The sequence below is a fragment of the Sycon ciliatum genome, chromosome 9, assembly GCF_964019385.1.
Source record: "Sycon ciliatum chromosome 9, ocSycCili1.1, whole genome shotgun sequence".
NCBI lineage: Eukaryota > Metazoa > Porifera > Calcarea > Leucosolenida > Sycettidae > Sycon > Sycon ciliatum.
Window position 1 is genome coordinate 3975254 of NC_088651.1, and position 11828 is coordinate 3987081.

Below are 11828 nucleotides of genomic sequence, written 5' to 3' on the forward strand. Positions count from 1 at the left end.
GGAGACAACAATTTGATAACCGCAATCAGTAATACAAGCTGGATCGACATTTGTGTACACTGTATTCATGTATTGTAAAACTGTGGACACAATGTGCAATAAAACGATGAAAAATGTGAAGAAATTGTGTAGAGAAAGAAAGGGATTCAAACAAGTTTTCGTACAACACTCATCAGGAATCGTCGTTGTACTAAACGACACTGAAACAAAAATTGAACTATTATAGAAAATCTAAGTTAAAGAAATAACACTAAGAGCAACAACAGTGAAATTTACAAGTGTGAATTTTAACAATCAAAGCGAGCAATGAACAAAGGAGAAAGGAAGGAAAGACAACGTGATAACACATAACAGCAGTACATTACACCTAGAAAATTAACGGCCAAGCTTGGCCGCACTAAACACGACACGTTACTTGAACAATTTCAACCCAATTATACTATCTTTCTGTACACACAAATCAGGCTTGTACAGACGCTGATAGATAGCTTCCAACACTTTTAACTGTAGTCCATAACCAATCGCTTTGATTGTTAAAATTCACACTTGTAAATTTCACTGTTGTTGCTCTTAGTGTTATTTCTTTAACTTAGATTTTCTATAATAGTTCAATTTTTGTTTCAGTGTCCTTTAGTACAACGACGATTCCTGATGAGTGTTGTACGAAAACTTGTTTGAATCCCTTTCTTTCTCTGCACAATTTCTTCACATTTTTCATCGTTTTATTGCACATTGTGTCCACAGTTTTACAATACATGAATACAGTGTACACAAATGTCGATCCAGCTTGTATTACTGATTGCGGTTATCAAATAAAATAAATAAAAAATATAAAATTATTCATACTGCCAGCAAAAAAAAAGAAAAAAAAGTAAGCATATGATCTTCTATTATGATGGAAGATAGCAGCAGGGAGAATGCTATCTTTCCCCTGATGAATCACATAATATGAGAGTAATTGATCGCCTTCCTTGGATACCAACAGGGAAGCTACTCGCTTGCAGAGGGATATCTTGCCAATTCCTCCGCTTGCATACGTCACAACAAGAAGAAATTCTTGTTCCACATGCCGCAGACCCTTTTCGTAACGCCTTCATTTTTTCTCTTTCGTGACAATGATGCACAATGGTAAAAGTAAAAAGCAAATTATCGTGTCCGTTACCGAAGGGAACTCACGACGGCCGCTAACACCCGATAAACCCTTGCACAATGGTATGTGGGGATGAAAAACGCAGAAAATGAGTGTTCCATCTAATCGACTACCCACAGCCCACTTGGCAGTGACATCAAGCCGTGCATGTTCTTCGATGTTGACAGTTTGGTATCGGACCTCACCAGTCAGTGACTGTATCTTAGGCTTATGCAAACTTCAGTCACTTCTGCATCAACTGTCGGACCAAAAAATGTCGGTAGCGCAAGAAGAAGCTGATCGTTTCGATTGACAAAATAGTGATCAAGTTGTTACCTGCTGAAATTTTCTCCGCTGTATACATGTAGTTTAATCGCCTTTTTGTTTCGCTCTTTTCCCCCTTCTTTCCCTTTTAGTTGTGCATATTAGATTATTTTCCAGCAAAAAATCCTCGCCATCACTATGCTCCCACTACGCAATTTTTTTGTCTTTGCCTGTGAGCTGTGATCATTGTAAAAATCAAAAATTATAATAATAAGTCCCCATTCCATTATAATTATTATTATTATTATGAATATTATGAAGAAAACAGTTCTGAACCAATCCTCTCCTTCCCTTCCATTGCGTGCCTTGCGATTATTGTATAGCATTTAACATATACATGTCGACATCTAGGAAATGCTTGCAGTGCAATTAGTCCTCCTTGTAGCTGCAGTACAAAATACACGTGCTGTAAAATTGTGACCATCAGCTGCAGGTAATATCTCGATGAACTAGTTCATTATAGCGATGAACAATAATATAATAGCTATGAAAAGTATGAATGCCGCAGACATCACCACGCAACATGACAATTTGTTCAAGGTTTGGTTTTGTGTGTTTCCAAAATCGATTTTCAAGCTCCGATCATCAGTGGAAATACGGAATTAAACCTTGAACAAATTGTCATGTTGCGTGGGGATGTCTGCGGCATTCATACTTTTCATAGCTATTATTATACTTTATCTCCACTTTATCTCCACGTAGATTATTTTATCAGGTTCGGCCTCATTTTCTCTGTGCTGCGCTGATGAGTTCAAAAAGAACGAAACAGCATGCTGTCCGCAGATTGAGTATTTCGCTCCTGCTCTTGTAGCAGTTGAGCACTCTTGCGTGGGGTAGTGCCTTTGCTGTTTGCGTTATGCAGAGCTCACTGACTTGTCAGTTTGAGCACTCTGGCAAGGTACGTTCGGGCCTGATTGGAAATTTTTATTTTCATTGCTATCAGGTTCGGCCTCATTTTCTCTGTGCTGCGCTGATGAGTTCAAAAAGAACGAAACAGCATGCTGTCCGCAGATTGAGTAAACAATAATATAAAAAGTAAATAAGTAAATTATCGTATCCGTTCCCGAAGGGAACTCACGACGGCCGCTAACACCCGATAAACCCTAGCGGCAGATGCAGCGCCTAACGGTGGGGGTGAGTGGGTAAGTCTCACAACCAGTGGCACAAGTGCAGAAAGCGACCCCATTAGCTGCATCCATGTACCCCTTGTGCCTGGCCACAAGTTCCCAGTTGACTGTGGGTAGCAGCACGGCTGGAAAAACCGCTCCCATGCAGGACTTGAACCAGGTACCTCTCGTATCTCAATCATGGTCTTTGACCAACCCACTGTGCCTGCCTGGTTGGGGGAACAATAATATAGAACGCTCATAATCACAAACATTTGAACTAAAGTACCCAGATATGAATGCTTTCTCGTCACAATCATGAATGGTATATCGTCACTAATGGGAAGGGAGAAACACCCTAAGGATTAGTTTTAATAGTTTGTTGTGGAAGAGATGATTTGGAAATTTACACAAGTACTCTCAAGTACTTGTACACAAGTACTCTGCCGACGCATCTGGCCTAAGATTAGGAGGCTCTTTGTGACTATGACTCAACGCAGCTGGTAAGTATTGGCTCGGTATGCAATTCCTAGCCATCCATTCGGTTTCCTGCATTCAAATAGGGAAAGAGTAAAGGAGAAAAAAAGCGAGTAACCTTAGAAGCGTATGTAAACACAAATTTACGAATTTTCTTGATGCAAGACGTGTACTCTGTAGAAAACACGTTTTGTTATGAGATCTTCAGTTGAGGAGCTCGCAATGGTCCGAGAATGGATGTGGAGACTACAAGGCTGTCATCATCTCAAAGAAATCCGTAATCCGCACCACAATAGTTAAACAGCGACCAATTGTGAGAACTTAACAAAGACCTAAAACGTGCGCTTTCCAGGAAATTATAGGACCGGAATATGATGCAATGGAGGAACGATTATACGCAAACATTTGCCATTGCTTGCGGATTTACGGGTATTTGTTTAAGGTGGCAGTCTGGGTTCAGAGGGTCAAAAAACAAAGTTTCGATTTTCTGTATTTTTTCACTGGCAGCGTCTTGTGTATGGTCCAAAGGGTTTATCCTGAAAATTTGAGCGTAATCGGGTGCTTCCTTCCGGAGATATAGCCGCGCAAAGTCTGCACAATTGTTTTTGAAATACTGAAATATCAGCAAATTTCTACAAAATTTAGGTTTGCACACTATTCCGATTTTTACCGTCAATCTTTGAGCGATTTCATTAAAATTTTCTGGAGCGACTCCTTGTACTCCTCTGCGCTGCAGACTGACAGCCGCGCACGATGTTTGTCACCATGGCAACCAAGATAACTTTTGCGCATGCGCAAATTCAAAAAAAAATTCAAATTTCGACTCTCATGATCTCAGCTGATCGCTCTGCTGTTGAAACTTTTGGAGTAATTGTTTTGGAGTAATTGTTTCTTGGAGCTAACCCCTTCGTTGGCTACTATGGGGAAGTCTAGAACCAAGGGAAAGCCCGGACGATCTAAGAAAAGGAAAAGAACGTTCTATGGAGTGTCTCAGGCGCCGAAGGCTCCCTCTGGTAAAATTTCGCCTGCAGAACAAATTCCTGACTTGCCACTGTCTGATGACGACCTTGAAGTGCCAGCTGAAGCCACGTCTTCAAGCAGCGATAGTGATGGAAGTGGCGGTGAAGTCGACAGCAGTTCCTCCGACAGTGACTTGGATGAAGAGTGTGAGGAAGGGGCGCATGGATTTCGCCTGATTGATCTCGAGTGCCTTCAGCAGCTTTTGTCAGCTGCAGTTTGTTGCAGTGGCTGTAATGGCGCAGTCACGATCAGCGAATCGCAACGGGGAGGCCTTGCATCATGCCTGGAGCTTTCCTGTGTTAACTGCGGCGACATAGCAAGCGAATTTATGTCCAAGAAGTTCAATCGGGTCTGGGAGGTGAACAGACGAGCAGTATTCGGAATGCGACTGATTGGCCGTGGACGTCAATCAATGGTAAAGCTGGCGGGTGCACTGAATATGCCATCACCTATGAGTCGGTCGACATTTTACAGCCATGCTAAAGGCCTGCATTCCGCGTCCAAGAGCGTCGCTGAGCGTAGCATGACTGAGGCAGCTGAGAAAGCAGTGTCCGCAGCAGATGGGGGTAGCGATATCGCTGCTTCCTATGACGGTACCTGGATGCGCCGAGGATTCGCATCGCTCTTCGGAGCCTTCACTATAATTGCATATGATGTCGGCAAAGTGGTGGACTGCGAAGTGCTTTCAAAGTTTTGCCACAAGTGCACGCACTTGGCGTCTAGAAAAGAGAAGGGAGAGCTAACCAAAGATGACTATGATCGACAGATTGCCGAACACGATTGCTCAGTCAACACCACTGTATCAGCTCCTGCCATGGAGAGTGCAGCCGCCAAGACTCTGTGGGCCAGGTCCTTTGAGAGCCGCAAGCTGAGGTACACCACCTACATTGGTGATGGAGATACCAAGAGTTTTAAGGCTGTGCGTGACGCTTGTCCGTATGGGCCCCAGGTGCCTGTAGTCAAGGAGGAATGTGTCGGCCACGTTCAAAAACGCATCGGTACCAGCCTAAGAAAGCTGAAGAAAAACCTTGCGGGCAAGAAGCTTGCTGATGGGCGCACTATAGGCGGACGTGGTCGCCTCACGGATGCCATGATCGACAAGCTGCAAGCCTACTATGGCATGGCTGTGCGGAACAACAGCGGAGACTTGCAAGCCATGGCCAGGGCCATATGGGCATCCCTCATGCATCGTGCATCCAGCGACAGTAAACCTCAGCACCAGTATTGTCCGCCTGGAATTAACAGCTGGTGTAGATGGCAGCAGCAACAGGCAGGTGGTGATGTCTACGCCCACCACAATATCCTGCCAGAGGCAGTATGGAAGGAACTGAAGCCGGTCTACATTCGGTTGTCCGACCGGAGTTTGCTCGAGCGCTGCCAGAAGGGTGCTACGCAGAATCGCAACGAAGCGTTCAATGGACTCGTGTGGCAGTTGTGTCCAAAGACAGGCTTTGCATCAGCTCCCACTGTCCAGATGTGCGTCTACCTGGCCGTGGCCTGGTTCAATGATGGAGGTGTGGCAGTGAAACGCGTTCTGGACGAGATGGGCCTCCCTACTGGACACCATACGACACGTCTCATCAAGCTGCTAGACCGTGAGAGACAGGCACATGCTGCCAGAAAGAAGTCAGAAGAAGGGAAGAGGTCACGAAAGAAGCGAAGGAGGGTCAGGAAGGGCATCCAGGATGAGCAGCAAGAGGAAGAAGGTTTGACATATGAAGCTGGTGGCTTCGACTAAGTTCTAGTAAGTTCTAGTTGGACAGACATACCTCCATCTGTACTTGCACAGAGCACTTTTTTTCTCCATTTTCCACTGAGTCCCGTACCTCTTAGACAGCGTAGCAAAGAACCTGTAAGTCACAGACCCCATAAACCATACATTTTTGGAAACTGTGAGCATTTATCAAGGTGCTAAGTGTCATGGATTTTTATATTTGTCTAGTAGCTTTGAGTAAAGTGCTACTGATCGAGGACCTAAATTTTGTGCGATTGCATGATTTTTGTTTGACAGCTTGAGTACTTTGTTCTGAATATGATTTCAAAATTCCGCTCCACTTAGCACCTAGGTATATGTGAAGGAAATCCTGTGGAGCACTCAGTTTCTACCCAGCTTCTTTCTGCGTTTGCATATTGCGTCTAAGGTATTGGTGGTACGGCATAATCGCAGATTTGACTATTGTGTCTGCGGATTCCCATGTGTGAGCTTGATTTATACTTCATTGGACTTAGTGAAATACACTGGGTATGTGGTCAAGATTTGAGCAAAATTCATCAATTATTATGGAAGTTACGGCTGTGTTCATGCGGTCGGGCCGCGAACCAATAGCTATGAAAAGTATGAATGCCGCAGACATCACCACGCAACATGACAATTTGTTCAAGGTTTGGTTTTGTGTGTTTCCAAAATCGATTTTCAAGCTCCGATCATCAGTGGAAATACGGAATTAAACCTTGAACAAATTGTCATGTTGCGTGGGGATGTCTGCGGCATTCATACTTTTCATAGCTATTATTATACTTTATCTCCACTTTATCTCCACGTAGATTATTTTATCAGGTTCGGCCTCATTTTCTCTGTGCTGCGCTGATGAGTTCAAAAAGAACGAAACAGCATGCTGTCCGCAGATTGAGTATTTCGCTCCTGCTCTTGTAGCAGTTGAGCACTCTTGCGTGGGGTAGTGCCTTTGCTGTTTGCGTTATGCAGAGCTCACTGACTTGTCAGTTTGAGCACTCTGGCAAGGTACGTTCGGGCCTGATTGGAAATTTTTATTTTCATTGCTATCAGGTTCGGCCTCATTTTCTCTGTGCTGCGCTGATGAGTTCAAAAAGAACGAAACAGCATGCTGTCCGCAGATTGAGTAAACAATAATATAAAAAGTAAATAAGTAAATTATCGTATCCGTTCCCGAAGGGAACTCACGACGGCCGCTAACACCCGATAAACCCTAGCGGCAGATGCAGCGCCTAACGGTGGGGGTGAGTGGGTAAGTCTCACAACCAGTGGCACAAGTGCAGAAAGCGACCCCATTAGCTGCATCCATGTACCCCTTGTGCCTGGCCACAAGTTCCCAGTTGACTGTGGGTAGCAGCACGGCTGGAAAAACCGCTCCCATGCAGGACTTGAACCAGGTACCTCTCGTATCTCAATCATGGTCTTTGACCAACCCACTGTGCCTGCCTGGTTGGGGGAACAATAATATAGAACGCTCATAATCACAAACATTTGAACTAAAGTACCCAGATATGAATGCTTTCTCGTCACAATCATGAATGGTATATCGTCACTAATGGGAAGGGAGAAACACCCTAAGGATTAGTTTTAATAGTTTGTTGTGGAAGAGATGATTTGGAAATTTACACAAGTACTCTCAAGTACTTGTACACAAGTACTCTGCCGACGCATCTGGCCTAAGATTAGGAGGCTCTTTGTGACTATGACTCAACGCAGCTGGTAAGTATTGGCTCGGTATGCAATTCCTAGCCATCCATTCGGTTTCCTGCATTCAAATAGGGAAAGAGTAAAGGAGAAAAAAAGCGAGTAACCTTAGAAGCGTATGTAAACACAAATTTACGAATTTTCTTGATGCAAGACGTGTACTCTGTAGAAAACACGTTTTGTTATGAGATCTTCAGTTGAGGAGCTCGCAATGGTCCGAGAATGGATGTGGAGACTACAAGGCTGTCATCATCTCAAAGAAATCCGTAATCCGCACCACAATAGTTAAACAGCGACCAATTGTGAGAACTTAACAAAGACCTAAAACGTGCGCTTTCCAGGAAATTATAGGACCGGAATATGATGCAATGGAGGAACGATTATACGCAAACATTTGCCATTGCTTGCGGATTTACGGGTATTTGTTTAAGGAAACAAACCGATATACTATGTACTCAAAACAATGGAAAAGCTTACCGTAGAATTATTTCAACAATATTAGCACGTGGTGCCTGAAACCTAGCTTGCAGGTCATCGATCGCAGCTGCATCAAGATCGTCCTCACTCTCTGGTGATGGACAAGCAGTAGGCACCCTGAGAGGTGGAACTGGGTAGCATGGGCTGTCAGGTTGCGCCCTGAACCATCTGTGCTCAAGTGCCTGCTGCGCACCTATGCGTTCTTGTGGCAGGTAGGTCATCATCCGTATGAAAAGATCCTGCAGCTCTAGGCTCATGGAAGCGAACACTGAATCCTTTTTCGGACCGCCGCTGAGGAGGTCGAGCAGAGATGCTGGTGTCAGACTGCGGAGTTTACCAAATGGTTCGCATCCCAAAAACATTTGGTAAAGCATTGTAGCACTGCATTGCCAAAGGAGAAGAAACAGAATCCGAGAGATTAATATTACTTCGAAGCACGTGTTTCTAGCGCAACTAATCCTAGCTTTCCATACTAGTAAGCTGGATCGAACGACGGCAACTGCAACAAACCAAGAAGACTGCTCAGCCCAGACGTGGCAATTTAGTATCCTAGTTCATTCAGTAACCTATTGGGATGCAGTGATGTTCACTCAGGTCCTAATTCCGAAACTTGGAATTTTGTCCAAGGGCACATTAGCATCTGCATGTGAACTTACAGCATAAATATGTCGGTCTTTGGGCAGATGCCGCCCAATATGATGTCCCGGGTCTCCGGCGGATCTGCTCGAGCACGGGGACGTATACCAATCCTGTTCGGGTCGTACATGTCAACGGCACAACCGAAATCGATTAACTTCACCTGTCCACCAGCCGCCATCATGACGTTGTTACTTTTGATATCACTGCAGAAGAATCACAAGACCGAACGCATGTTTTATACTCTTGGCATGCATTGCACTTATAATCTCCGGCCAGCTTGCTGTGTCCATTAGCTGCGCTCTGTGATTGGCTTAACCTAGTGCGCGTAGCGGCAAGTCTCTCACTGAGACCTAGACCTTACCTTGCAGGACAATACTATCGACTTTTGTAAGAAAGCGCTAAAGGCTTCTCGCTTTGCGATTGGATTTCCCTAATGCCAAAGCCGTGTCAAACTTGGCAAGCAATTTGTAAAAAAGCAAGCATGTAGACGTTGTGCATCAGAATCCGCTGAGCTTGAATATTACTTTTCAGATGGATTATTACATGAAATGTATGTCAAATCTCCCCCGTGGACGACCCCACAAGAGATGGGTCGACAACATCAAAGAAAACTTCAAGCCTGTGAATGTGCTGATTAAGGAATGCCTCAACCTCGCCACCAACTCTGGTTAACGATCATTCATAGATGCATGACCCCCGTATGATTTGTTCATAGGGCAATATGCGACCTGTGAAGAAGAGGGTGGTGCGACTTCGGCGATAGTAGGGGAAGTGTTTGTTGCTCCCCACTTGGGAGCTCGCGGTTTTCCTGCTGACTTGAATTCTCACTTAACTGACTCACGACAGCCATCCAGAGCACACGAGAGGTCCGCCGAGCCGTCCACTCGGCCAACCTGCAAGAAAACACCACTCCGTGCTCAATACATAGTGTTTCGGGGAATTCACCCCTCATCAGTTGAGCTGAGTGGACGGTTCGATGGACTTCTCGTGTGCTCTGGATGGCAATCGTGAGTCAGTCAAGTGAGAATTCAAATCGGCAGGAATATGCGACCTGTTCATATTAGTATTATTATTATTATTATTATTATTATGTCAGATCTCTTTATAAAGTGGACAAAACAGGAATTCATTCCAGTGACGCAAGGGCATGTCGCTGCTGTGGAATGCACGCGTGCAACACAGTTCATGCGTTAATGAGAAACATACCCCGTCAAGGAAGAAGGTGGGTAAAACACTTACATGTTGTGCACGTGTTCATGCATGGTATGTTCATGCTTTGTACCTGCACTCGCTGGTATCGATTTGGACGTTTTACAAACGAAGTATTATGGAGTGAGCAAGTGATCGAGCGTGTCAACCAGAAACAAAAGAGATGCAAGGTCAAGACTCTTTTACAAAGGTGTAAAGCACCTCACGGTTATCGTTCGGGAAGAATACTTATTTGCAGAATACCTTCTTCCCCCGCGCTGCCTCTATCATCATTACCATCCTCTGCTTTGCCCATACAATTTCAAAGGCAAAAGTCTTGAAAGTGAAAAACATGAAAAAACAGCATTAGGCAGCTGTGCTGGCAGTAGATGCACAATGTGACGTAGACTTACCTATGCACAATTCCTAGAGCCTCCAGGTAGCGCAAAGCCAACAGCAATTGGTGCATCAAATCCCGCAGCTCCTTTTCGCCAAGAAGGGGGAGTCTCTGTCGTTCTTGCCTGCCGCGACATATTTGCGAGAAAGTAACTCCGTCCACTCTTTCTAATATGTACACCACGCGATCTTGGCATTGGAGGGCTCCAAATAAGGCATTGATATTGGGGTGCTTTAACTCCCTCATCATGATTGCTTCATTGACAATGATGCGGTGCCTTGTCGCGTCCGTTACCATCACTGTCTTTGCAACAGCGGCCTAAGGAATAGGCGAAAGCAATTGCAAACGAATTTGTTTTGGTAATAGTACGCTAAGGACAGAGATAATGCCTCGCGCCGTGTACGGGCGTAGGGATTTTAGTTTTACTTGTAATGATAGCGGCGGACAAGAATAGCAACCGCCATCTTGTTCTTTATTAATATACCTTCAGGCAGTACCACGGCCGCAAGGTTAAGGTGCTAGGACTTTGCCACTACCGCTTGGCCAGGCCCGAAAATTTGTTGATCCGAAAGAGACCATGTTGACGATATGTACTTTGTGTGTGGCTGCTTGCGAGTTCAGGCGTTTCCAGAAAAACATCATAAGCACACCACATCATTTAATCAAGAAAATCACAAAAACATTCACCACACAAAAGATTAAAAAGCTGTCACTAATTAAAAGAAACTAGGCCACACACGCATATATAATGTTCGACACCAAATTCTTCCTATAATACACAACAGCCAACCACTGCGTGGTCTGAGCCTTTCCTTAACTCACTTTATGCATCCCCGGAATACTGCAGACGACTACAGTGCCGTATGCGCCTCTCCCCACAATCTTATCATGGAGCTCAATTTCACCGTCCCAAGTATTTCGGGCCGCGTCGAACTCGGCTACCTGGAACAGGTCCTCAGGAAATTGCGAAGGGCGCTGGCGGTTAAAAAGACTCCTCACAAGCCGCCTTGCTGCCCTGCAAAATACAGCACACCGATCCATCCTGCCTACTGACTATTTTCATATGATTCTTGTCGAAGTCGATAGAATAACCTTCGACAAGGCTACATAACTCAGAAAATCAGCAGAGAGGGCTGTTCTTCATTATATTCCTCTTCTGAAAACGTAATACGGGCCTGCATAGCCGTATATCTATCTGTACGCATGGATTCATATGCACATCCGATAATGAGTCACGCTACATGTGGTTGACAAACGTCCCATGAACCGATCAGTGTATGGAGTAAACACCCATCTATGGCTGGCTTAGTTTTGGTTTTACTTTTGTTCTTTCAGTTCGCTACCTCAGCAGTACAAATATCAAGAGAGCCGAGCGAAAAGAGAAAGAAAAACACAGGGCAGAACGGAAGATGCAACTGGAATGAAAGAAAAGCCGAGAAGATAATTATGTGGACTGGCCGGATTCACGAACCATTACCAGAGCGGGGCAAGACATGATTAGAAGGGGCAAGTGCGTCGATATCCATGTTTTGAAAATTCCAAGCCTTATCATATTGAACAATGGACGAAGAGACAATCGTAAAATGGCAATTAATGACCCGGGTCAAATACTTTTTGCCCAACTATTTATTAAGA

At 44.6% G+C, this 11828-nt stretch overlaps 1 protein-coding gene across 1 annotated transcript; it reads right to left on the reverse strand.

Annotated features, from left to right (window-relative positions):
* Positions 1-7454: 7454 nt before the first annotated feature.
* LOC135825384 (serine/threonine-protein kinase PAK mbt-like) lies at positions 7455-11289 on the reverse strand. Its single transcript, XM_065338119.1, has 5 exons — positions 11016-11289; positions 10210-10511; positions 8626-8811; positions 7970-8350; positions 7455-7553 (listed from the first exon to the last, which is right to left on the reverse strand). Exons 1-5 carry the CDS (start codon positions 11232-11234, stop codon positions 7496-7498), a joined length of 1146 nt encoding a protein of 381 aa, XP_065194191.1. The 5' UTR covers positions 11235-11289; the 3' UTR covers positions 7455-7495.
* Positions 11290-11828: the final 539 nt, after the last annotated feature.

Excerpts from the sequence above, each read along its gene's own strand:
- LOC135825384 (XM_065338119.1), bottom strand. The coding sequence starts at position 11,234 with ATGGATCGGTGTGCTGTATTTTGCAGGGCAGCAAGGCGGCTTGTGAGG. Across the intron at positions 10,512-11,015 it reads GTATTCCGGGGATGCATAAA|GCCGCTGTTGCAAAGACAGT; the intron begins GTGAGTTAAGGA and ends CCTATTCCTTAG. Across the intron at positions 7,554-7,969 it reads ATTGTTGAAATAATTCTACG|GAAACCGAATGGATGGCTAG; the intron begins GTAAGCTTTTCC and ends ATTTGAATGCAG.